The sequence below is a fragment of the Saccopteryx bilineata genome, chromosome 6 (assembly GCF_036850765.1).
Source record: "Saccopteryx bilineata isolate mSacBil1 chromosome 6, mSacBil1_pri_phased_curated, whole genome shotgun sequence".
NCBI classification, from domain to species: domain Eukaryota; kingdom Metazoa; phylum Chordata; class Mammalia; order Chiroptera; family Emballonuridae; genus Saccopteryx; species Saccopteryx bilineata.
The window spans coordinates 189283550-189311346 of NC_089495.1; the positions used below are offsets into that span (position 1 = coordinate 189283550).

A 27797-nucleotide genomic window follows, 5' to 3' on the forward strand; every position below is an offset into this window, starting at 1 on the left:
ATTTCCCTAAGGTCACATGCTCAGATATAGGTAGTCTCTGGCTTTGAAGTGAGCTCAGGAGGCTCCAGAGCCAGTGTCCTCTGGTGCCTGTGGATTCTCGTTCACACTAATGGCTACATTCTGGCACGCGCAGTGCAGGTGTGTTCCTGTTATATACGTTCCTAGACCAACCTTGTGTTTTACAAAAGCTTGCATTAAAATTATAGTGCTTACAGGAAAAATTAGGTTAGGGCTGATGACTTCAAACCCAAGCAAATAAGTAGCCAGAGCATAACCAATATAATAAAAAAAAGAGTGTCATAAATATACCGGTCCCGTTAAAACCACTTGTTAAATCACTTGTTAAATTCATAATAAATAAAAGTGTGCTACAGCAAATAAAGGACTTTGCCTTGTATATAAAGAAGCAATGGTAGTTGGGTAGAAAGGAGTTTAGGGAGTGGTGAAACTGGAGTTACAGAATTTAAAGAGAGGTGACAATGAGACTTCTAAGGCTGACCACCTGAGCTGGACAGAAGGTAAGAACTTGACGGTCCGCTACGAAATGAGGGCACTCTCCGTGGTTTCCTTTATTCACCTGTGCTCGTGAAGTTCATATTTTGGCTGCTGTTACTTAGTGACGCTAAACTATACCATGTGGAGAAAAATAATCTCATGTGAATCTATGTGATGTCCTCATTATTCATATCATTGACCGATTTACCAGTCAGGAATGAGCTGATCTGCTTTACAGAAATATGAGTTGTAACAGAATAGACTTTATTTTATCTTTCATCCTAAAGACCTTTCATGTTCAACTCACTCAGTTACTAAAATCCTGGGCGCCTCACCAACAAAATTTTCACGTTGAATTAATTACTCAAGCAAACTAACTTAAAAAAAAAGATGGTAAATCTACAAATCTTCCAGGCTATGGAATTAGCATTTTATGAATCTCATCGATATAAAGGAAGAGCCTCCTTTGAACTTCTTTGCCCAGTTACTGTGTGCCTGACGTAGTGCAAAATATTTGGCATGCATTTATTTTGGGAATAATCCTATGAGCTAGGCATGCTAACCTCCATCTTAGAGGTGAGGAATTCGAGGCCAGTAGAAGTGATAGAAGGGGTTCTCTGGTAGAAACTGGCAGGGGCAGGACATGAAACCAAGGCCACAGACCCCAGGCCCAGGCACCTCCCACTTCAGCATTCTGCAACAAGAGGGTAAGTTACAAAAAGCAACCCTACGACACTGGACGTGAACAGTGGTGTCGCTCTTCCCTCCTCTTGTGCCCCCTTGATTCCTCCGGATATCAACTTATTGTTGTTGCGTGCAGTCAATTCTGGACATTCTTAGTAGTCAGAATGAGAGGGAGAGAGAGAGAGAGAGAGAGATCACACTCACATCACCTCCGTGCTCAACCCCCAACAAGGGAAATTCAGCTCGCTCAGCAGAAAAAAGCCAACCTCTCCCCCATGGCCTTGAGATTTTTTTCTAGGAACATTAGCTCGACATCCCTGCCCCATTCCTCTTTCCCTAGGTTTTCTGCTCTGCCACAACTGCTGTGTCTCCAATGAACCAGGATGGTTCCATCGTAGGTCTTCACTCTGGCTGTTCCCTCTGTGCTCTTCCTCACCCTCCATCAAGTCTGTGCTTAAATATCATTTCCTCGTGAAGCTTGCTCTGATCACTTTACTTCAAATTGCAGCTGTCTCCCTCCCCACTCTCTTGGGACTCCCAATTCTCCTATCCTGCCCCACCTTTTCTTTTTCTGACCTCCTAACTCGGTATAAACTCGACTTCTTTATTATGCCTACTACTTATATTGAATCTTCTTTGTTAGTTTGTAGGCTCCAGGAGAGGAGGGACCTTTGGGTGACTCGAAGCTGTAGTACAGGCATCTAGACTAGCACATGCCACACAGTAGTGTTCAATCAGGATTCACTGAGTGCATCAGTGGGTAGTTAAATAACCTTGTACACATTTAACTCTATAATGTGGGCAGAACTCATCTACTCACCAGAAGCCTTCTAAGGTTGCTGTGGGTTTGCACCTGCACCCTACTGATAAACAGTGGTTCCTAGAAACTAGTTATGCTTCTCAGACTTCCAACATTTGCTGAATACACTAACCTTTTAAAAATCCACTTTGGTTCCAATACTAGGAGTAAATTCATGAGCAGAAACACTCACTGTAAAGGTAGAGACGCCTCTTACTCGAAAAAAAAAAACTTAATGGGTCCATGCTTTCAGCTAGGTTGGGCTGATAGTCATATAGCCCTGAGCTATAAATGATACTCAGTTAGGGTTATGAAATATTCTTCCTACTTAAGCCAGGCATTTAAAAATTCGTTAACTGCTGGGAAGAAAGTTCCAAAGCCTGTTCTTTATTGCATCCTCCCATGTCTCCGGTCCTAAGATACTGCACCTCCTGGTTCTAAGACACAGGGGTTCTGTGATGTAAACTCTTCTTTGTTCATTGAAACTATCTACTAACATCTGGATTCATACCGAAGGGCCTCTTCCTGCCTGGAGGTCCCTCCGCACTTTCTCCGTAATGTGGCAGGACGGGAGGGGGCTGGGGGACTGGATGGAATAAGATGAAGGGATTAAGCACACACACACACACACATAGACACAGACACACACACACACCCCACATAGACACAGACACACACACCCCCCACATAGACACAGACACACACACACACCCCACATAGACACAGACACACACACACATACACCACATACACACACACACACCCCACATAGACGCAGACACACACACCCCCCACATAGACACAGACACACACACACCCCACATAGACACAGACACACACACACACCCCACATAGACACAGACACACACACACTCCACATAGACACAGACACACACACACACCCCATATAGACACACACACACACACCCCACATAGACACAGACACACACACACACCCCACATAGACACAGACACACACACACATCCCACATAGACACAGACAACAGTGTGGTGATAGCCAGAAGGAAAGAGGTTGGGGCAGGAGTCGGGAACCTATGGCTCGCGAGCCAGATGTGGCTCTTTTGATGGCTGCATCTGGCTCACAGAGAAATCTTTAATAAAAAAAATAATAACATTAAAAATATAAAACAGTCTCATGTATTACAATCCATTAATTTTCTACCACTCATGTTCATGGTTGCGGGTGGCTGGAGCCAACCACAGCTGTCCTCCAGGACAACACCAAATTTTTATTGGATAATGTGTAATGTACACAGGTTGTTGTATGGCTCTCATGGAATTACATTTTAAAATATGTGGCGTTCACGGCTCTCTCAGCCAAAAAGGTTCCCGACCCCTGGGTTGAGGGGTAGGTAGAGGGGCAAAATGGGGGGGGGGAATGGGGACGGAAAGAGACTTTGCTTGGGGCAATGGGCATATGATGCAGTGTGCAGATGATGTTTGGTTGAGTTGTACACCTGAAACCTGTACCCCAGTAAATTTATTTAAAAAAAGAACTGAGTTTGCCTCTTTGAATTAGTAGATCAGGCGTAGTCAACCTTTTTATACCTACCGCCCACTTTTGTATCTCTGTTAGTAGTAAAATTTTCTAACCGCCCATCGGTTCCACAGTAATGGTGATTTATAAAGTAGGAAAGTAACTTTACTTTATAAAATTTATAAAGCAGAGTTACAGCAAGTTAAAGCAGGTAATAATAATTACTTACCAAGTACTTTATGTCGGATTTTCGCTAAGTTTGGCAGAATAAATCTTTATAAAACAACTTACTACATTTAAATCTATCTTTTTATTCATACTTTGGTTGCTCTGCTACCGCCCACCATGAAAGCTGGAATGCCCCCTAGTGGGCGGTAGGGACCAGGTTGACTACCACTGTAGTAGATCAATTATTGTTTGAGATGAGAAAGATTGCAGCTCTAACACATGTTAGCCGTGTGTTCTTGGGCAAGTGACTAAAATGCCCCAACTCTCAGTTTCTTCATCTGTAAAATGGGGGCAATCATATATATATCACCGACTCAGGAGCCCCTGTGAGGATTTAATGAGAAAATGCTACAGATCTCTTTCTTGAATGCATTTCCTGCCCCCTATTCAATTTTCCAGTTTTAGCATAAAGATCCATGGAGGATCTTTTCTGTCCCCCCGAGGTAGGGCTCCCCTTTTTCCCAATCTTACGAGATTTTTCTCTTGCAGTTTCCATCAAAACTACAGTTAGACAAGTACACGTGTAATTGTTCAATTCCAGACCCGCCACCTAGGCTCCATGAGGTTTGGGACTTGGTGTCATGTGCATTGCTGTACCTTCAGCATATTTTCAGAGAGCCTGGAGCCTAACATACACACTTTACAAATAGCATTTTATTGATTCCAAGACCTTTCTTTTATATTTTAGAAAATTAGGGTTCATCTTACAATCAATGATGTCTTAAAATGGCAGTTGGAAGCTATTTCAGGAATGCCTTCACCAATTTATTTTGCTTATCTTTTCCTTTTTATATAAACATAAGAGTGTTAGATTAAAAAGTTCTTTTTAAAATAAGTCTAAAAGAGTCAGTAAGTATTAAACAGAAATTCTAAGTGATAGGAAGAGAACAATGTGTCATGGCTTAATTATAAGCATTTTTTTCTTTCTTAGGACAAAACAGATGTAGTTCTGTGTACTGAATGGCCTCTTAGATTAAATCTGGTCATTGTTGAATGGCTAAAAAAGGTAAGGTGCTTTGCACAGTGCTTGGCACATAGAAAATTGCTTAATAAGTTACTGTGCTACTATTATCACTATGATTATTACAGAGTATCTGGCTACTTCAGTATTTATAACAACATTAAAATTCTTCACGATTGGGAATTCTCTGCTACATATCTAACTTTTTGAAGAAATATTTAATAGTGGAGACTTTTGGTTAGGAAACGTGACCCTGTTGCAATTATTGTTTGCCTTTCTCCCCTGACTGTACGCTGCTTGGAACTCAGTTTTAGCTGTGTGGGGGTACCTGCTTCCCCAGGGCCCGGCAGGTAGTAAGCTCAATGAATACTGGATGACTAAATTTAAAAAAAATGTATGAATTATTGGAGATGAGGGTCCAGAGGAAGATTACAGAGAGAGAGACTTTTAAGACTGTCTTAGTTTTCTGGGAAGAAAGTCAAAGAAATCGATCAGTATTAGTATGGGCTCAATAACTTTTTTTTTTTTTTTTTGGTTTGGCCTCTAGTACCGATTCTCAGGGATTCACCACATGTGGTTACAAAACTCAGAAACATCTGGTAGAACTTGCAGATTGTACTGCTTTCTATGCCTTCGCTGACAGGTGAGCGACGAATAGTGAGCGACGCTGTGTTTTTCTGCATTTTCTTATGGGGACTGACGATCCAGTAGTGAGGAAGGGTGCTGTGGGCATCCTTAGGCAGTAGGAAATTTCTTAAAGACCAGGAGAAGGAACCTATGCCTGGCTAAGTGCTCAATAAACATGTGTTGACTGACTCGGCACGGGAGTTGAGATCATGCCCCTCCCACTGATGACTGCTTCTCCCGTGCACTCTGCCCCAGCCATGTTCCCCGCCTCTCTGCAAACACTAACGAGCACCCACCCTTCAGCGCTTAAATCCTCTACAAGGCCTGGGTTTAGTGGCTTCCAGGGCCATCTCTTGGTGTGACCACCTCAACATACTAGTGTTGACTTTGTACATAACCACCACCACCCCCCAAAAAAAGCAGCTCTTCAATAATCCAATTCATCTGATGCCAGCCGATGTCAAGTCACCTCACTGCAGATTCTTCCTGAAGAGGTGCGCCGATTGATTTACAGGTACAGCTAGTTAAGAAGACACTCAATGATTTGTATATGCAGGATGTCAAGAATGCCCGTCTTCTCCCTCCCGTCACCGTGTGAATGATATCCTCTCGACTGTTTCTTCCGTTTGCTTTAGCCAAACATAAATAGACTGCAGACACGTCTGGGCTGAAGGCACTTGCAGAAAATAAGCTTCTCCAACTCCAGCCACACTGACAACAGAGACAGAGTGAAGTTGCTGCTGCTTTGACAAACACCTTCCTTCTCTCAAGAAAGCAAAGCAGGCAGACCGTTCGGCTCCTCCCTACTTGAAGGAGACGTGTGGTTAAGGGCGTTTACAACCACTTTTTATCTTGAATCTCTATGGTTAATTTAATTTTAATCTCCATGACTCTTTGTTAGGGGCTTGAAAATATTTGTTCTTTTCTTTTATTGATTTTGTTCTTTTTCATTTAGCCCACATCGATTTTCCCCTCCTCCAGCCTGTTTACAGAAGACAGGGCAGGGAGTCTACATTGTGTTGGGAGTCCCTGTGCAGGTGGGCACACCATTCATGTTCTCTGTGCCACTCCACGGAGGAAACAGGTGCTTTCTCCCTGTGTGTGGCCACGGGATCCTCTTGTGCCTCATATAGACACAGCCACCCCTCGGCAGCTGCTCTGCTCATGTCCGTGGACATTTGGGGGGCTCTGAGTGAGGGGGAGAGGAAAAAGGAGAAATAAAGAAAGCCACTATTCCTCAAATAATAAATTAAGTACCTTGCTTTGGGGGAAGTGATCCAATCACAATACTGAATTTTATATACTATTAATTTCTTTCTGGGATAGTGGTTATATTGAATGCAAGGTTTGCTTTGAGCATAGTATGGGAACTATCATCAATGAATAATGATACAGAAAAAGCAAATGAGTATAGCAAGGCTGGGTGAAAAAGGTGAAGGGATTAAGAAGTATAGATTGGTAGTTACCAAATAGTCACAGGGATGCCGAGTACAGCTTAGGGAATCTAGTCAATAATACCGTAATATCTGTGTATGGTGCCAAGTAGGTACCAGACTTATTGGGAAGATCACATTGCAAATTGTATAAACGTCTGACCACTATGCTGTTCACCTGAATCTAATATAAAATAATATTGCATACCAACTGTAACTGACAGAAAGAGAAAAGGAAATGAGCGGCCATGTCCATTCTTGGAGGGTTGACTCTGGGACAGGCAGGGGGACAGAAGGAGAGAGACTAGGGTTTCTTTTATTTTGTTCTGTCTCTGTGTTGTCGCTCCCACCGCCTTTGTTTTCTTCCAGATTGTCAGGACGAAAGGTGGGGAAGAGACCGTGGCTCCCATGGAGGGACGGGACGCGGATGGTGGCGAAGGCGCGTCTAGCCCTGGAGTTCAATAGTTATAACGCGTGGAAGGCCGAGCACCTACTCAGTGTGCGCTGGGCAGTGAACAAGATCTACGTGTTCTAACCTCGTGGAGATTAGAGTTTGCAGGTGAGACAGTAATGAAGTATAATCTCACAATTGATTGGTCAGATATATGATAAATGATCTGTTTTTGAATGAGTTATAACAAAGAGTGAGCTGTGGATATAAAAACATATGGCCGATTTTGCTGATTTTAAGCAAGAGGCCAATGGCAAGATGGCACCACTGGAGTTTCTGTTCGTAAAGTTGTGCTGCATGATCCAGGGCAAAGGTGACTTCCTGGGTAGGCTGTGTCTCTGTGGGTTGGGCCAATGGGGGAGCACTGACTGAAGTCTCTTTGGGAGTCACTCTTATGATTTCCTGAGCTTCCGCAGACAAATGCGGCTTCCCAGACCAATGCGGCTTCCCAGACCAATGCGGCTTCCCAGTCCAATGCCACCCAGCCCAGTGTCAGGCCCTCGGGTCAGTTTCTGAAGGTTTTCATTTTCCAGACAGTAAGCCAGTGCCCTGCCTTGTCAGCAGAGGTCCAAATACTGCCCGGACCCCCGAGCATGGGTCAACACTGTCCTAGAAAATCAATCTGAAGACTGAGCTGGTGAGATACCCATCTGGAAAATCCTCTGTGGTTATCCTGGCAGTTGAGTCAGAATGGGGGACAATTTTGTCCCCCCCAAGGGGCATGTGACAATGTCTAGAGACATTTTAGTTGTCATAAGTAGGGAGGGATTGCTGCTGGCATCTGGCAGAGGCCAGAAATACTGCAAAACATCCTACGATGCAAAGGATGGCCCCGCGACCAAGGAATCCCAGGCTTAGAATGTCCACAGCGGGCAAAATCCTGCTTGAGAGACAATTTTACCGCTCACGGGTCCTAAAAGATTATTACATCAGTTCAGGAAATAATAAACCTTGGCACTTATAATTCACAATTGGACCAGAAAACACAGGGATAAATATGAGCTCCAGTCCTGAAGTTTGTGAAGTTCAATGCAAACAGCTTTAGCTGGAGAAAGTCAATGACAGGTCATTTTCTTCCTCGTCCACGGTGCTCCTTCACTGATGTCGGGAAGCGAGCCCTAAGTGGCAGCTTCCAGAGGCACAGAATTCTGAGTCAAACTTTACACGATCAGGTTTATTGTTCTGTATTCTCCTCCCCTTCTGTCTGTGAGTGTGAGTGTGTGTGTGCACCTCTATATCAAAATAGTGAAAGTGAGACAAGCAACTGATCAGACGCAGAAATAAAAACACACAACCATTTAGAATTATAAAGATCAGCGAGGTACTTGGGACCGTTTGCTATGAACTTTGTTTTTTATAAAGTATCGCATGGTGAAGCTTTGAAACTTTAGTTTGTCAGAAAAAGAAAGAGGAAAAAAAAATGGAAGAAGGGAAGGAGGAAAAATGAGAAAAAAACACTGTACCAGCCTTACTCTCTTTGAAGTCACTACTGATATAGCTCTGAACAGATCCATTCAAGTTCAACTAACATCAGACAAATGTTTAGTGTATCAGAGGAAGCCACAAAAGCAAGGATTTCATCAATTTTTCACAACAGCCTCAGGGAAACTGTAGATTGCAATGCTGTAGGGCAGCTAATGGAATTACACACAAGGGTTTTGTACATTTAAAATAAGCAGCTACTAAAAAAAAATTACCCTTCAGTTTGATAGAAACTGTATAAAACTGCAGATAGAAAACAATTAAATCGCTCCTAACATTTATCCATGTCACTCTGATAGGTCATTTAATAACAGGTATTACAGTGTGTGTGTGTTTCCGTCCCCCTCTTAGTAAGGTGATAATAAAGATTAACATTTATGAAAAGAAACATAAAATATCGCACAGCCAAATGAATAATTAAAGACAGTTTTGAAGAACGCTTGCCATTGTATGCCCACGAAGTCTTTCCACAGTCACCAAATATGTTTATACAAAATGTAATTATAAATATACAGAGGCTGCCAGGAAGACCCACTGACCCTTGTTTGTTTTGATGTTAAAAAAGAACTTTGAAGTATTTCCTAGGAGTGCGTGGGTTACCCCGGACCTCATACATATATTATTATCTGGTGAGACTCAGGATGCTGGGTGATGGGCTTTCTCTTCTGGAAGATTTACAGAGATAGACCTGGAGCTTGCAAAATTCTATTCTATAAGCCAGTGTGAGATCAGCCCTTCTCAGTCAAAAAATTCTGCATATAAAAGCAAATTGCATTTTTGAAACCGTGATTTCCGTGAGACCACAAACCTCACCTGGCTTTTCCACTGCCTGTAGCTTCAGATCCCTGCACGACGACCCTGCTGTTTGACTACAGTTCAGAGGAGCAGGAGTTGTCAGGCACCTCTGGGCCAGAAGTTCTCAAGGGGCGACTCTGCCTCCCTGGGGGGGGCATTCTGTCCCCCTGGGTGGGATGCAAATGTTGGGGGCTCCTGGCATCTGGTGGGTACAGGCCAGGGGAGCTGCTAACCGTCTGACAATGCACAGGACGGCCCCCAATAGAGAATTATCTGACATCATTTGGCAGGACTGCTGAGAATGAGAAACCTTGCCCTAAATAAGCCACTTGAACACCTGAACTTTATTAAAATAACAACAGCCTTATTACTCTGATGTCCTAACTTCTCACCCGCCCCTGGTTTCACACGCGTGTACTGAGGAGCTTCTAAGCGGAGCTCACAGTACTAAGTCCTTTGGAAAAGGCAGTGAGGATTTGACATGGTTGCTGACCACAGACTATTCTAATTAAAAGGCAAGATTTTATATGTATGATATATATTATCTGTGCACATGATATATGTATATTCATATATACATTTGTTAACAACAGCTGCTATTTACTGAGCGCATGGCATGTAAGAGGTGCTTTGCACGCAATGTCTCATTTTACCTTTGTAGCAGCTCTGGAAGGAAACGACTCATTGTATTCTTCTTTACAGATAAAGGGATATTGCTTAGGATGGCAAATCTGAGACCCAAACCACAGGCCTGTCACCAAAGCTCCCAGGGCCGCCAGGCTTATTCGCAGTTAAGCTGGGAGTGTGTGTGTGTGTGTGTGTGTGTGTGTGTGTGTTTGCCTGTAGGGCCAGCATGTAAACCTCTTGCCTCTCCCCTGCAAGAAAGTAAGAGGTGACTTGGGGGAGGGAGAGCGGGGTGTTTGAAGGTTCAAGATAAGGGAAGGGCCACCAGGCAGCTGGAGGGGCAGCGGCCCCGGGGAAGGCTCAGGCAGGGCCAGCTGTTTGTTTGGTGGTTTCGTTTGTTTGCCTTAGAGGGAGATGTGTAAGCCTGTGTCTGAGAGGAAGGGAACTACTGCAGGTCAAGTAAATGGAGAGAGAGAGAGAGAGAGAGAGAGAGAGAGAGAGAGATCGGGAGGGGAGCTTGCCAAAGCAGATGGGGATGTCAGCGGGTTAGAAGAAATTTATTTTTTCTTCTGAGCCAGCAAGTTAGGAGGAAGAGTCAGAGAAGCGGAGCTGCAGAGACAATCTGGGAAGTTTTGAGTGAAGAAGGGAGCTGGGTCTTGGGAGGGGGAGGGGAAGCAATGGCCAGCTTGTTCAGCCTTCTCAGGCCAGGCTTGGCTGCTGGGGACAGAGAGGCGGTGGATCACACCTGCCCCCACCCTAAGGCGTCCCCAGTAGAAAGTCATTCCCGGTTTAAAGAAAAACACATGGGTTGTTCAAAAATTAGACAGGTAGAACTGGAAAGCCGTTTAGGAGTAATGGAAACTGTAATAAATTAAAGAGCACTTGTCTCGTTCGAGGGAAACCCATTGAAATTTATTAACACTTTGCTGGCCAACCAAAGAGGTCAAGATGTTTAATCCAGCCTGCAAGCCATCTATTCCAGACTCCCAGTGTGCGTCCTTTGCAAGATTTACTGCATGTGCATGTGTATATATGTAGGCGTATTTAGTCTTTACGTCATACGTATCCTTTATTACATATTGTAATTTTATACTATGACATACACTTTGATACCAATGGGATTATATCCTAACTACTGCTGTAATACAATTTTCACTTACATTCCAAACAACATGAAGTTGAGTGTACTTAAACCTCTCCCCTGTCCCCTTTTATAACTGAGAGTTTGTGCTGCAGTCTGGCTCGGGCAGTACCCAGGCCACTTCTCCATTGGTTACAATGTCTGTAGCAGCAGTTGTGACATCATGGAAAGGGACTGACAATTGGGCATTGAGACAGGTGGGAAAAGTCTCAGCTCGACAATGAGTAAGCCGTCCAACTTTAGGGAACCTACTTGGTTTCTCTGCATTTCAGTTTCCTTAGCTATAAAACAAAACTTCAAATACTCGCCAGAGTGGCACTGTGAAGATCTGAAGGGTTAAGTGACACGATAGCTAAGAACACGCTCTCCGTGTCCACCGCGTCGGGTCCGTGCGAGGGCTGTGTGACTGTTAGCATTTCTCAGCACTTAGGGTGCGGTCACCTGGGGAGCCCTGGCCTTCCAATCACCGTTAACCTTTGTCAGGACTCCGCTCGCTTTGTTAATGGGTCAATCAATCAATCACTCAATATTTATTGAGAGCCTACTATGTACAAGACCCAGGGGACCCGTGATGGGCTCCCATCAATCGAAGTACACACTGCAGGACAATTAGCAAGCGTATTTTGACTTGACCTCTGGTTGGCTTAGTAATGGAATGGTCCCTGAGCATGGTAGGAGGGGGGTGAGGACACAGAGGGAGGGAGAAGAGGAGCAGGTCTGCCTCAGCAGCCTCTCACTGTCCCGATGACTTAGCCAGGCCAGGGATGGGCAATCTGTGGTCCACAGCCAGGTCTGACCCACCCCCTGTTTTTGTACATAAAGTCGCGCTGGAACACAGCCATATCTATTTATTTCCTTATGGCCGCTTCTATGTCACAATGGCGGAGTTGAGCAGTTATGACAGAAAACATATGGCTTGCAGAGACAAAACTATTTACCCTCTGGCCCTTTACAGAAACAGTTTGCCAACCCTGATTTAAGCAATCCCATGAATAATTAATCATCTCCGTTTTTTTGGAACAAGGTGCACATATCCAACGGCAACAGTCATGTAGTAAGTTCTTAGTGTGGCCTGCCCAACATACTAGTACTTTACATATGGTCTCACATCATGGCTTCAAAACAACACTGTGAGAACAGTACTGTTATTATCCTCGTTTTGTAAACTAGAAAACTGAGGCACAGAGAAGTTAAGTAACTTGCCCAAGGTCACACAGTGAGTCAGTACGATTTAATACTGACTTTCTCTCATTCCAGAGCCTGTTTTCTTAGTGACAAGGTCAGAGTTTCTTTATGACAATGTAAGAGTTTTCCAAATTTCCACCCCCATAATTTATTTTCACATTCACATTCGTTTTACTGTTCTCTGCTAATTATTTTTCTTTTCCTTGAATAATGAATTACCATAGCATTTGTTTCTTTAACTTCTTGGAAATGATATTCCAATAGTTTGGATTTGATATACTAGTCATACATTATTTTTAAACTTTTTCTTTTGAGATAGTTGTAGATTCACATGTAGTTATAAGAAATCACACAGGTCCTCTTGCCCAGGACCCCACGATAACATCATGTTTGACTAGCGGGCACTGTCAGCCACAGCATTGACATGGAGACCCTCGACCTATTCAGATTTCTCTGGCTCCCTGACGCTTTTGTGTGTGCAACTGTATCCCATTCGTAGGACCCCCACTCCTCTCGGAGTACAGAAGAGTTCCATCCCAGGGACCCCCGTGAACCCTTCCCAAACACAATCACCTCCCTCGCTCTCTCCCCTCGGCAAACCTCCAGTTTTGCCAATAGAAGAATGTTGTATAAATAGAGTGGGTAAGCTTTTGAATAGGCAAGCTTTTGAGACTGGCTTTTTTTCACACAGCATAATTCTTGTCATATATTTTGAAAGTCACCCTAAAATAACTATGTATGTAACATTTAGAAGTAAAAAAATAAAAAGCTCATTCATGTTAAAGTATCTTGCGTGCTGCCAGTGGCCCCCACTCTGGCTCGGGGAAATGGTGCCATGCACCGTATGATACCTGATGGACAAACAGGGAGAGAGGTAACGCAGCCGTAAAGACGCTTAGACTAACGGAAATCTCTGGATCAGTGCTGCTGAATAGACCTTTCTGCGATGATAGAAATGCTAGATGTCTGAACTGTCCCACATGTAGCCAGCCTCCTGTAGCTACTGAGCACTTAAAGTGTGGCTTGTTCCAATGAAGAAAGATAAACTTTCATTTTAATTGTTTTAAACTAATTTTTTAAACGTTTTATTTTTTTACAGAGAAGACAGGAGAGAGCAGGAAAGAGAGACAGGAACATCTGCTCCTGTATGTGCCCTGACTGGATATTGAACCGGCAACCTCTATTCTCCGGAATGATGCTCTAACCCAGTGGTCCCCAACCTTTTTTGGGCCACGGACCGGTTTAATGTCAGAAAATATTTTCACGGACCAGCCTTTAGGGTGGAACGGATAAATATATCACGTGACCGAGACGAGCGTCAAGGGTGAGTCTTAGACGGATGTAACAGAGGGAATTTGGTCATTTTAAAAAAAATAAAATATCGTTCAGACTTAAATATAAATAAAACAGAAATAATGTAAGTTATTTATTCTTTCTCTGTGGACCGGTACCAAATTGCCCATGGACTGTTAATGGTCCGTGGCCCAGGGGTTGGGGACCACTGCTCTAACCAACCAAGCTATTTGGCCAGAGCGATAAATGTTCATCTTAATTGATTCAAATTTACATTTACATAGCCACAGGTGGCTGATGCCTTTACCGTTGGATAATGCTATTCTTCTAGATATTAAGTGTCAAACATGAAACAGAAGTAGATACAGTTCTTACTTTCCTATACACTTCACTTTGTCAATGAAATGACAACCCCAAAAAGGAAGAAATCTTTTAACACAGTCTTTTCCTAGTGGGTTTATCTGTTGGGCTCTCCCCTTGTTCCGTAAGTTTGCGTCCAGCTACGTCTCGCAGCAGCTCTCCGGACCCCCTTGCTGACTCTGGCCGTGTGGCAGCCCTCATTGCATAGCAGTCAGCACTCAAAGAGTGAGCCCAAGACACACTGCTCCCAGGGTCCCAGCTTTGAAGTGATACCGTGTCCCTCAGAACACAGGGCGAAGTGACAGAGCCTTTGGACTTGCAATCATAAATGAACTCAGACCCATTTAGCAAGTGGACTTTGCGAAGGGCATGAAAAGGTCCCGCTAATTACCAGGGGCGGAGTGGCGTGCCTGCTACAGGAAGATGCACATTTCTAGCAACTGCTGGTGGCAATGCTCAGAAATTCTTGCTGATTAACGGGACCTGCTGCTGATGAAGTTGGCTTGCACACGGGTCTGGAACAAGGTGCAGCCCTGAAAGCTGAGCATCCAGGGACAGGCAAGAAAGTTGAGCATCAGGGTCACAGAGAAGGGGAAACATAGTAATGGCAACTTTGAGTACTTGGGGACTGACCTGTAAAGAGTCATTTGGCAGAAGATAAAACATCTGTGGGGAGGTAGGGTGCAGTGGACTGCTGAACATATTTTGCAGAGAGCCAGGTATATTTCTGAAAATAGGAAGAAGAGTGGTCCGTATCACCTGTTTCTTTTTTTTAGCCTAAATATCATGCATGGGCAGCAAAAGCTAGCTTTTGCCCATTCACCATCTACACTCTCCAAGACATGTACCCCTTAAAACACAACATGGGCATGAAGGTCGTTACCCTGGCCAGTCTCTTATCTCGCTTAACTCCACAGATCCGTAAGGCGTTAGCAGTTGCAAGAGATTGATATGATAGTTTGTGAGTAATTCGGATGAACTATAACACTAACCCAGTAAAGTATTATAATTTTAAATGTGTCCAGAAAATAATTGAAATTCTGGCTCAGCTTCATCATAATGCAAACTGCTGGGTATATTTAATAGCTGACTAGCTTAGCATGAATATTGCTTTAGAAATGGGGTCATATTGTTTTTACGAAACAATATTGCTCTCAAACACGTTTAGGAGGGGAGAAAAAGCAGGAGATTATGAGTATACTTTTAACCTTTCTGTCTCTTTCTATCTGTGTTTGCTACGGTGATTTAGGTGTTTTGGTGTGGTTTGAAGGCAAACACGGAAGGTGCTGGCATTTAAAACAGACCTGGTAACGAGCCCTCGGCCATCAGATTCCCTCTTATTACTAGTCTGCCACAAAGTCTCAGTTCCCCGTCAGTCCACTTCTCTGCAGCCCTGTTAGAAACGAGACAAGCCAGATCATCTTCCCTGCCGACCACAATAGACGGCACTGATAGGTGCCCCCTGCAGTTACCTAACAGAATATTTATTTATTTTTAAATGTAATTACCGATGCTTAAAAAAATGGAGATTCCACCTGAAAATCCAGGTTTATAGATGTCCCTAAAAAGTCTCAAGTTTGGGCAAGACCGGATCTCCATTCCCGCTGGGTGGCGGTCCCTGGACCAGAGTAGACGCTGTCACCTTGAGATGAGATGCCCAACCTCATTTCCCTAGTCCTTCACCCACAAACATCAGTTGTGCCCTGCAGTGTGGCAGGGGGTGCATAATTGATTCATAACATCTGGCAGAGGTCAGCAAACTTCTTCCGCAAAGGACCATAGGAAACTTAGACCGTGGGTCATCTGTTTTGGTTGCAACTGCTCCACTCTGCTGTTGCAGCACGAAAAGCAGTCATAGATGATACTTTAATGAATGGGTGTGTCTGTGTTCCAGTACATGTCTACTGAAGAAAACGGCCTGGTCCATGATCTATTGTTTGCCAGCCCCTGATAAACAGGGGGAAAATATAAAACAAACTGGCCCTTAAACAGTAATCCTATAGAGTTGTTTTATTTATTTATTTATTTATTTATTTATTTATTTATTTATTTATTCGTTGACAGAAAACTTTTGATAGACGTGGAACTAATTCCTCCCAAGGCAGTGTTCAAGCTCTGAAAGCCCCATCTTCAAGCATGTGGGGGTGTATCAACACACAGTGTGGGTGGTGTGTACCTCACTCACGCCCTATGTTCTTCATTTCAAAAACCCTCGTACTTATTTGCTCTTAGTATCATTATTGCAAAATACTTTCCTCCAAGAAGAATGGAGGAAAGAGTTTAAAATCTGTTCCTTCACGGAACATCTGCTAAGGTGGGTTATTCTGACTGCGGGAGTAAGCAAGGATTTCCACGGAGGAGAAACTGACCTTGTTGTTCTTCATGTTCGAGGGAAATGGTTTTCTTACCTTAGCTCACAAACTGCACCTTAACTTTTTAATTGGTGTGAGTATGGATGGGAGCTCTCCTTCCCTGACTGTCTCTTTGAGCATCACTTAACAGATCCTCAGTCTCCTTTGTGAAAATGGAAGAGTTAAAATCAGATCAGAGAAGGCCCTGGCTGGTTGGCTCAGTGGTACAGTGTCGGCCTGGCGTGTAGAAGTCCCGGGTTCGATTCCTGGCCAGGGCACACAGGAGAAGCACCCATTTGCTTCTCCACCCCTCCCCCTCTCCTTCCTCTCTGTCTCTCTCTTCCCCTCCCGCAGCCGAGGTTCCATTGGAGCAAAGATGGCCCGGGCGCTGGGGATGGCTCCTTGGCCTCTGCCCCAGGCGCTAGAGTGGCTCTGGTCGCGGCAGAGCGACACCCCGGAGGGGCAGAGCGTCGCCCCCTGGTGGGCGTGCTGGGTGGATCCCGGTCGGGAGCATGCGGGAGTCTGTCTGACTGTCTCTCCCGGTTTCTAGCTTCAGAAAAATACAAAAAAAAAAAAAAAATCAGATCAGAGGGCTCTAAGTGGTACCTTGGTGCCAAAATCTGGCTCGCAAACCTATCTAATTGGATTGAGAGTATTTAAACACAACATAGGAATCACTTTTGACCTTGGGAAAGCAAAAGATTTCACACACACACAATATCAGATTTTGGCTTTTGGGGGGAACAATTTGAAGATCTAGCATTACTGGACATATTTTTCACCAGGGACATAATTAATTGGCCGGGACTGAGTGTGGGTGCCTTCTTTGATCTTATGAGTTCTTTATTGGGCTTGTTTCACCCACATAAGTTACCCATCCTGATAAGCTTTTGAGTTTGTAACCCAAAGACCAGATAATTTATAAGTTCTCCTTTACAATTCAAGTTATAGGAGTCTGGTCCCTCCAAGTAACGATCATAATCTGCCAACCCATAGCATCTTTTAATCTCTGTCAGTTCAAAGATGAGTAATAATGATGATCTATCTTATCAATGCAGCAGGGAACTATATTGCCGACTGTGGTCCAGTCTAACACAACATGAAGCAAAAACGGGGATGAATGTTCCATTTCCAGCCCTTTACAACCCCAGGAGAAAAAAAGCAGCAGCAGCGCTTGCTCTCTGGGAATGTTGAGCTTCACCAGTTTTATTTCCTATCGCTGGACAACCTGCCCAAGACTGTTCTCATGTTTGAAAAGCCAGAGGGAGGGATATAGAAATGGACGGATGAGGACACCAGCTTTCAGAGAGGGAATGCATAGCATTTCAAACAGACTTTGTGTTTCCCTGGAAGTCTGAGCCAGTGGAGGAGAGACATGGGTGTTCTATGGAAATGCTCCGAGGGTGGGACGCAGCCAGAGCTTCTTCTGCCATAACTGTTTCCCTGATGGAAACGCCACCTGCCTGGGAGCTAGGGGCTCAGGGACTGGAGCTCCCGCTTTGGCCGGTCTTGTTTCTGAATCAGCATTAATTCCTTGTACAAGACAGCTTAAGTCTCTACCAGGTAGTCTATATTCCTGGGCTGACCTGCTTCACACTCTATCAGGTAGCCTCTAAGATGGAGTGGCAAACTCACATGCTCAACAGGTACCAGGAAAGCAATACCACCTCACTTCACGGAATATTCCCCACCTCCATAAAGAGAGACACTCTCTCTCATTTTCCTTGCCGACTCCCCTAGTCTGTTTCCTCATGTTGAAGAGCGATTGCTACAGAAGACACTTCGTTTTCTTTATGAAAAGAATGACACAAACCCAATGATAAATAGCTACTGATATTTGGCCTCAGGGGGACAAGAGAAATAGGTGGGGATGGGGAAGAACTGCTGAGTGCCTGCCTCGGGGACAGGGGGCCACCCACCACAATCCACCAGCTCTAGCTCATCTCGCCATGCACAAATGAAGAACCAGGGTGGCGGAGCTTCAGTTTCTGCACAAGAATATAGGAATTTGAACTTTTTAGGGGAAAAATAATCTGCTAATTATTAAATATTGGCAATGTTTACTTTGTTATTATTATTACTACTACATCATTATTGTTTAGTGTTTTGTGCGGGACAAACAAAATAAGTTTGCAGACCACATTCCATTGCTCCTTGGCCAATGGCTCTTGGGTTCGATCTGCTTTAATGCATCTCAGTGTCTGCCATCTCTCGATCTGAATCCTAACGGCTGCCCGCGGAGACTGTGAGGATGGCTGAGTACACAGGGCTCGGCCACTTGAAAGCTACTCACAGCCAACGTCCTTACCCCAGGTCAGAGGCCCCTCGGCCCGTAGACATGGTCTTTAGAAAACAAACTTAGCGCAGAATAAAAGACAACACCGTGCCTAGAAATAACGAGACCTGAGAGGCTGACCCGGCGCATTCAGCCCCGAGCACGTCCCTCTTTCGAGCCTCGAGCCGAGCCTCGGCTTTCTTATTCTTACAAAGGGGAGGTTTCTCCGAAGAGGCAGTAGAAAGCAGTGTTGTTTGGTAGAGGGAGCCTGGGCTTTGGAGATGGGGCTGAGTTTCCTGTCCAGCATTAATTAGATCTGCATGCGCTCCCTAAGCCTCAGTTCTTTTCCTGTCTGTGAAAATGAGGATAGAGCCTGCAGTGAAATCTCAGGATTCTGTGACACTGTAGCGAGATGACACGGAGGAGAGTGCCATGGAAACAGAGGTTACAGGCTGGGGGTGGCGGGCCCCATAGATAGAGCCCTCCAACATGTTTAGTTTGGCCCACACATTGTTTTAAAATTAGAACGACTTCACATTTCAGTCTCGATGTGGCCTGTCTCCTGAAAGCGGAGAAGCTCTGACACTACTGTCCTTGCATGGTGGCCAAGCAGAACGGGGCCGCTGCTGACCCCTTCAGACTGAGCAGGAGGGGTCAGCCGTGGTCCCCACACACCCCGTGAATTGTTCTCCACACTCATCGCCACCACCTGTCTGCCATTCAAATGAGCATTCCCTGGCCTTGGGAAATCTACAGTGCTACCCAATGTCCATTTGGATTCTCATTCTGATTATTGTTATTCTTTTCCATCCATGATTTCTTACTATGAGTCACACATTCACTTCTCTGGGGCTTGGTTATCTGGTCTTTAAAATGGGAATGATAACGCCTCATTTGCGGGGAGCCTGGGCTATTCAGGTGAGGTGAGGCCCCTTTGGCTCCCAGAGCTCCCGGGCTGTGGGGCATCGGCCAGCAGAGGGCGCCGGTACAAAAGGCTGCAGGTGGAGCGATCAGGAGCAGACAGGTAAGGCAGCTGCGCAGGTAGGAGCTCTGACACCCTGCCTTTCACAACCGGGGAGGACACAACTGTACGGACTGGACCTGACGGCGAGCAATTACTCATCTATCGATACAGCTGCACATCGCCAGCAATGTGACTTTCCGGAATATGTAATGTGACCACACACTTCCTAATGCCACAGCCTGACAATCAGGTACTAAAAATAACAAGCTGTCTGCTCTGGCACAGAAAGAAATGGCCCCTTTGGAAACTAGAGATGGGCCACCCTCCGCTCTGCTCGCCGCCAGAGCCCTGAGCACGATCTCTGGGCTGCGGAGAGCGCCCTGCATTTGAGCCGCGTGTTCACTTTTAGACAACTCGGTCCTGGCAAGATGTAGACAAATTGGAGCCAGTTCAGAGAGGAGCAAGCAAAATGATTAAGGGGAGAGAGGATTGATTTATAGGGAAAGATTAAAGCAGCCCGACCCGTCGGAGCTGTCTTCTGTGGGTGATGAATCGGGGGTGACACGCTGGAATTCCACGCACCTTTCAGGGTGCGAGCCCCAGAGAGGAGGAGCCGGCCCGGCTGAGACTCTTCCAACAGCCGTTTCTGGGGTGATCTTGACATCGGAACAATGTTGGTGGCCAGTTAGAGCTGGTAGGGTCACTCGCATGCTTGGGGACCGTTTGTTGTCCTGATGGTGCCTGGCACACAGTGACATTTTCTAGCTAGGCACCCACGGCCCTGTGACCTGGCCCGGCTTGCCTTTCCTTCTGCTCCCGCATCCTCTCCTCCTCGCCAGGGGACCCCGCCACCCCACCCCATTGTACTCCTGGCTGTAACCTCCCTGACTTCCCGCCCTGTCTTCCCACCAGGAGCCGGCAATGGCCAGGCCGGCACAGGACGCGTGACGAGGGCTGGGGGAAGGTGATGGAACCAGTGAGGGCGGCGCCAGAGCCAGCGGGGGCATTACACTGGCACCGGTTCCGTATCCCCTCAGGGTGCCGGGGGTCTGGGTCCCGCACTGTCTTCTGGCCTCTGCTCTCAGAGGCTGCTTCAGGAGTGAGAAGGCCAAGAGGCCAGAGCTCACGGTCTGCTGTCCTTCAGGCTGGAGTCCCTGGGAAGTCACTGGGGAATCCTGGGAGGTGAACAGTCTGACCTCAGAGACAGGCATCTGGTCCCGGGAAAGAAGAAGGAACATGCTGGAGGTGCTCGGCCCCGGGGGAAAGACCAGGGCGTTAGGACTAGCCCCTTCGTTCCCACCCCCGTGACATCACTTTCCTGTGTTTTTAATAAATGCTCTTCCTGCTTCTCCCTCCTTAAAGAGAAATGATCTAGGATGCCTTTATTATGGAAATCTGGTTGTAGGCTGACGCCAAAGTCGCTATGGGAAAAAGACCAAGGTCTAATGAAAGCTGTCCAACCTCTCTGTATACCAGGAAATGAGAATTAAAACGGCAACAAGATACCCTGGAATGGTTTAACCAGCAGAGGGGTGTGGTGAGAGCGCTTTTCACAGGGTATTTAACTTTCCAAAATGCTGCTGTTTTGGTCTATAAACCAGCACAATATACTGCAATGCTGAAAACTGGTATCACAATCATGGGGGGAGGGGGCGGGCTGTGGTGGGATGATCCGATGAATGTCGGCCACGGCCATGTGGAAGTGCGGGCTCAGTGCTCTTAGATCTGATCCTGTTCAGAAGAGCCCTGAACTCAGGTTTTGATAGACTAAGCTAAAAGCAAAGACAAGAAAAGAAAACAAAACAAACAAATATCACATTTCTGCCTAAGGACCCACACCCATAGGTTCGACAGTTGGCATCTCCTGGTTTTAGGGTCCATTTTACACTCTTTCCATTCCAAATGCCACATTATCCTTCACAGAGCTTTTTTAATCAAGTTCATTGCAATGACTCTGTCCTCTCAGATTCAGGGCTCCTTAGTATAAACTGATAATAACACTAGAGTTTATTGAGTGTGTACTAAGCACCAGGGGGTGCAGAGCACATTATGAATCCTGCCTGGATTCCTTCCTTCCTCTTTTAAACGCTGGCTTGTGAGGAAAGCTTCCCGAATATTCCTCAGGGGACTGCGCTCCCCTCCTCCCCCCACTATGCCCACGGTCTGCTTAGTTTTTCTCAACAGCAGTTAGTCATCGGGCACGGTTTATAATTTGTTTGTTCATTGTCCTTTGTCCGCTTCCCCCACTAGAATATAAACTCCTTGAGAGTAGGAATCCTGTGTTCTGTTCACGTTACTTCCTTCGGTCATAGTCTTAGGTACAGCAGTCCCCCTTATCTGCGGGGATATCCAAGACCCACAGTGGACTCCTGACACCGCTGAACCCTGTATGTATTGTTTTCTCCAATACATACATATCTTAGATAAGTTTATTTGTAATGCACATTGAGAGACTAACAATAATAATAAAGTAGAACAATTATAACAATATACTGTAATACAAGTTGTGTGAATGTGGTCTCAATTATTAAGCTAAAAACGTTCACCTTTCCTCGTGAGGAAAGCATTTGACAGCTTCTCTCCGGCACATCTGAACTGCCAGCATCACTAATCACTCCTGTGCTCCGGGCCATTAGTAAGTAAACTGAGGGAGGCTTGAACACAGGCACTGCCATCCCACCACCCTCATCAGTCGTTTGGGTAACTGCGCTGGCTACTAGTGCCTAGCGGGCGGGCCGTACCCACAGTGTGGAGAGGCGGGCGGTACGAACAGTGTGGAGAGGTTGGATGAAGGCCTGACTCGTGACCTGGGCATGGGGGAAGGGGCAAGATTTTATCACACTCCTCACAATGGCGCGTGGTTTTAAACTTATGAATTCGCCCTGGCCGGTTGGCTCAGCGGTAGAGCGCTGGTCCAGCATGTGGAAGGCCCTGGTTCGATTTCCAGCCAGGGCACATAGGAGAACCGCCCATCTGCTTCTCCACTCTTCTCCTCTCCTTTCTCTCTATTTCTCTCTTCCCCTCCCACAGCCAAGGCTCCACTGGAGCAAAGTTGGCTCAGGCACTGAGAATGGCTCCATGGCCTCCGCCTCAGGCACTAGAATGTCTCGCGTTGCAACAAAGCAACGTCCCAGATGGGCAGAGCATTGCCCCCTGGTGGGCGTGCCGGGTGGATCCTGGTGGGACGAATGCAGCGTCTGTACCTCTGCCTCCTTGCTTCTCACTACAAAAAAACCAACTTATGAATTGTTTCTTTCTGGAATTTTCCATTTATTATTATCAGACCTCTGTTAACCTTGGGTCACTGAAACCGTGGAGAGCGAAACCGTGGGTAAGGGGGAACACTATTTAAATAAGTACTAAATTATGTCAGTTTGAATAAATGCATTTGCTTTGGGCGACTTCACATATTTGACTTTGCAGTGCACTTTGCCGTGTGAGCTTTGGGTCTTCACGCTAGACTGGAACAATGTAAGGCCAAGACACGCGGGTTATCTGTGTGCGACTCATCAGCACCTAGCAAGCATACTGTCCAACTTAGCGCAATGTCCCACCCATAACAGCTATTCGGGCAATGTCAGCCGAGGGCAGCTGTCCTTCCAGACAAGGGAAACAAAGGTGATTATAAGCCTGGCCGGCTTTCTCTTTGGAGGAGTGCGGTTGCCCTTCACAAGCCAAGATCACAGAGCAGTTTTGTTTTGACTTTATTTTTTTTTTCAGGTACTATTCAAATCTCAAATACGAAGTGCAACCATTGAGGCTGATTTATCAGTGTTCACAGGCATGAAATTGCAAAAAAAGTCCAATTACTTTGTTGATTAAATACTTAATGATTATCCTAAATAATAGTGTAATAAAAAAAGGCTATTTCTATAGGAAATATTTCTCCATCAAGTGTGTGTGTGTGTGTGAAACCTAGCACCATGTTTCACTCATGGTATAGAGCTCAGTGTTTCTTATTGACTGATTAATTAAAATTTAAACACTTTCGGGGCGGACTTGATCAGCCACGCAGCCGGCTCAGTTCAGGCACTGAAGGTGCGGGCGGCTCGTGTTGGCTCTGGTTGTCGCCGTCACCCAGGTGCAGTGACAGAAGGAATTCAGGGACCAGCTTTCCTCAAGGATGAATCCAGACTCCCAATTGTCATGTTTCTTTAGAGAGAGCCAAAAGGTACAATTTTGCATGAATTTTAAAGGCACGAGCAAGGAAACGGTAACAAACTTTCAACCAGGATTCTCCAGTGGTGAAACTTCTAGCCTTTTAAAAATTTATTTGTAAGGTTTTGTTTTGGGGTGTTATTTTTTAGCTGTTTGTAATACATTGCAAAGCACTACAACTAAATGGAAACTGAAGTTTTATCCTCCAAAGCATCAATTACTTATTGCACGAGGTATCTTTAAAAAAAATTTTTTTTTCCAGTGTCCGTTGCTTTCTTTTATTGACATCTTCATTTGGACTTTCCTTTGGAGTAGATCCCACCCACCCCAACCTTCCGGCCATGCGATTCAGGGGCAGCTCACCCACCCCTAGTTAGCCTGAAGAACATGTGACCCTCCTGGCACCGTGAGTGGTCCAGAGATGGGCTTCTGACCCCGTTCTGAAAAATAATAGTTGTAGAATTTTACTGGACTCTTTGGGGGACAGCAGCCCTTCCTTCCCAGCTGGCTCTGAATTTGTGTGGCCATCTCTGTGAAGATAGAACCTTCTGAGAACGGAGCCAGGGCAGAAGAAAGCAGTCTGATTCTTGAATCCAGTTCTGTCCACACACTACTGGGTTAAAAGACCCAAGAAAGTCGCTGCCGATGCCACATTGAATTGGGCTTTCTGTCTTTTGAAATGAAAATAGTCCTGATTATTACATAAATTCTATCCCCCTAAAAGGTGTCCTAATAATTCAGAGTTCCACTTGGGGAATTAAGAGTCCAAGGACTAATGTCCACCATACCTCTATTTAAAAATTACCCTGTGTTCCAGTGAAGAATTACGAGAAAAAAGTTTCTAGCAAGGATTCATTTATATCCTTTGTCACGCCACAGCTTTTCATGACCAGGGAACTACCCCAAACCAGCAGCATCATTAAAGAAGTAAGGAGATGGGAATTAGGTCTCTCCAAACATTTTCCCCTTAAAGAAACAGCTCAAGCGTCTGCCAGGGCTTGTCATTGCTTATGTAACATGCTAACCGACGGCAAAGCCATTCCTGTTTCGTTTCTGTGCCCATGCGCCTAGGCCCCGGGGACTGCGTGCGGGGGTTCCAGGAGGATGACAACTGAAACTCCCCGTCCCACCAACGGGCCTTCCTGACCACGGGGAGAGTTAGGAGTGACTTCACACTTGCCAGCTTATGTGGCTCTGAGGTGATCTAAACCTAGGTGGGCAGTGCAGGTGGGGACAGGCTGGCTGTAAGACTTTTGTGGGGCCTTCAGCACCTTTGCCTTAGGGGACCCTTCCCACCATATGAATATCAATATTGGAAATTATCTTCAATATTACTTATTTAAATGTTTTCTACTCAAAGTAAAATTTAATAATTTTTATGGGACCTAAAATTTTCATATATATTTTTTCTGATGTGAGAAAGAAAACGTTCTGTTCTTTGCCTTAAACATTCATCCCCTCCCCCCCCCCCCCCCCCCCCCCCCCCCCCCCCCCGGCCCCAACCCCTTCTGATTTGAAAAGAAATTAAAACATTTTTTTTACAGGCTGCAGACCTAGGAAGCCTAACAGAGCCAGGGGCCCTGGGTGGGGGCGTCTGTGCAGTTCCTGTTTTGCTTTGTTTTGTTTCATACAAAAAAGAGCTTTTATCTTTCATCGGAGGTTTAATTTTAAATGGAGATCTTGGATAACTGTGTAGTGACCTCAGGCCAGTTAAAGTCTCAGGGCCTGTTTCCTCACATGTAAACCGGGCATAATAATAATCCCTCCCTCAGAGGTGACTGTGGGAATTAAATGCTTCAGGCGCTGTGCTCAGGGGAGTCTGGCCCACCCGGAACCCACGGAATGAACAGCAGCTCCTGACGTGGCCACATCTGCTGCTGCGTCTGCTGGTCCCCAAAACTCTCTGCTTTTCTCCTCTCCTCGCTCTATTTTTTTTTAATCACCAAGGAAATGTTCCTTATAAAAAGTCCAAACACGACAGAAATATGTAAAGAAGAAACTCAATTTCACACATCTTTTGGTCATCCTGCCGGCAGAGTAACCACTGTGGAAATTTTAGCATGAACACACACACACACACACACACACACACACACACACACACACACAATTTGACTGTGGCCATCACTATGTCTTAGTAACTTGTTTCTGTTTCACTTAACGCTACGTCAAAGCGCTACTTCCAAGTCAGGACACATTTGTAGAGGGGGTCAAAGCCCGTCTGGCTCAGCACCGAGCGAGTTTTTCCCGATTCCATCGGACTCGGGTGTTCATTTCTTGCCTGTTTGGATCTCTTGAACTCTAACAGCTAGTGCTACCTGTCAGTAAGTTTTGGTGGCTAGGTAGTATTGACGCGTTTCAGCTTGTGACACTAGTTCTCGAATGATGCACATGTAGACGGTTCCCAACATTGCATAGCCGGACAGAGCACCAATGCTGTGGGCCCGCCTCTGCCCCCTGCCGCCCACCGGACAGAGCACCAATGCTGCGGGCCCGCCTCTGCCCCCTGCCGCCCACCACACAGAGCACCAATGCTGCGGGCCCGCCTCTGCCCCCTGCCGCCCACCGGACAGAGCACCAATGCTGCGGGCCCGCCTCTGTCCCCTGCCGCCCACCAGCTGGAACACTGGGAGCAGAGCTGGGGGTAAGTTGTGTGTATTTTCAATGTGTGTAAGTACTGTCGTCATTGTGTTGTTCTTCAAATGTCTTCTTCACAGCTCAGAGTGGCTGATCTCAAGCCAAAAAGGACTGGGTAGGTGGAAAGAGTGACGGATGTATCCTCATGGAGTAATGCTCTTGGGGAAAGGGGAGGCCAGGGGTTGGAGGCTCTCCTGGACCAGCTGCAAAGCAGCAGAGGGGTCCCCGAGATGTCACAGAGCCCTTCAGTGTCACCTATTTTGCTTGCTGAGAGAAGGCATTATCCAAACAACGGAGGTAGCCCAGGTCGTGATTAAGGGGGTGGGGGAGGAGGCTTGAGAATTTGCCACCTTTTCACTGTGTGTCTGCTGGGGAGATGGTTGAGTGCTCTGAGCTCATTTCCTTGTCTATAAAGCAGGGACGACAGCAATGCCAACCCTACAGGGTTGTTGAGATTTACAACGTTGGTACCACATGCCTCCCTTAGCACAGAGACTGCCTGGCACCCGGTAAGCGCTCAATAAATGTTGGGCGTCATTCTCAAGTGACACGTGGGAGGACAACGTGTACTCAGAGAGTTTCATCCAAGTCTCAAACACTTGGGGAATTTGTTATTTTACCAAATATCAGCTTCCTCGTTCACACATCACCATTACTAATTTTTTACTTCAAAGAACTGAGCAGAGGAGTAAACGAGAAACACGGGCAAATGCCTGGCCCCGAGAAGGTGACAGCTGATGTGAGTTCGCATCTTCTCCATTCCTGGACTGACCAAAGGGAGAGAAAGTGCAGAGCAAAGGGCGGCCGGGCTGGTGAGCCCGCCCTCGCCGGCACCGCTGCTGAGCTTGGGCACGGACAGGGCACTGGGCTCCTCTTCAACATAAGCGTCAGGCTGGTCTTCATCTTGGCTCAACGTTGCATTTTTTTTTCTTAAACTATAAGTATTTACATTTTCCAAAGAATTGGCCTTGGGGCCAATGAACTCCCTGCTAGTAAACAGGGAAACTGGTGGTAGAACTCTCACACCGAAGCACAGCTTTCAAAGGTCAGGGCTATTTGCGGGTGTGTTTCTTTGACTTGTTTTCACTTGGCCCCCAGCAGAGAGGAACAGTATCAATTAGAAGAGCTACAGCCCAGAACCTGGGATCTGGAAAGATTTTTCAGAGTCGAAGTTGTAAAAGCGTGGTTTTAGGCTGCTCATACCCAAATACGTGGCACTGGGCGGAGCGGAGGGTCCGAAGTGGTCCCACAAGTGAGAACCACGACGGGGCAAGGCCAGCAGCTGAGGGCGTCTCACTTCTGTCCCACAGCTCCTTGCCACCATCTTCAGGACCACCAAACAGACCTGATTTAGGA

General features: G+C 45.9%; 1 protein-coding gene across 5 annotated transcripts in view; it reads right to left on the bottom strand.

Moving 5' to 3' along the window:
- TSHZ2 (teashirt zinc finger homeobox 2) overlaps positions 1 to 27797 on the bottom strand; it is a 441429-nt gene that overhangs the window by 190757 nt on the left and 222875 nt on the right. The window contains exon 1 of one of the 5 annotated variants that reach the window (XM_066234373.1): positions 20229 to 20412. The exons of the other annotated variants lie outside the window; for them this stretch is intronic. Coding sequence (XP_066090470.1) covers positions 20229 to 20310 — 82 coding nt within the window. The 5' untranslated portion in view covers positions 20311 to 20412. Of the gene's footprint in view, positions 1 to 20228; positions 20413 to 27797 lie in introns of those variants that run through there. 5 annotated transcript variants of the gene reach the window in all.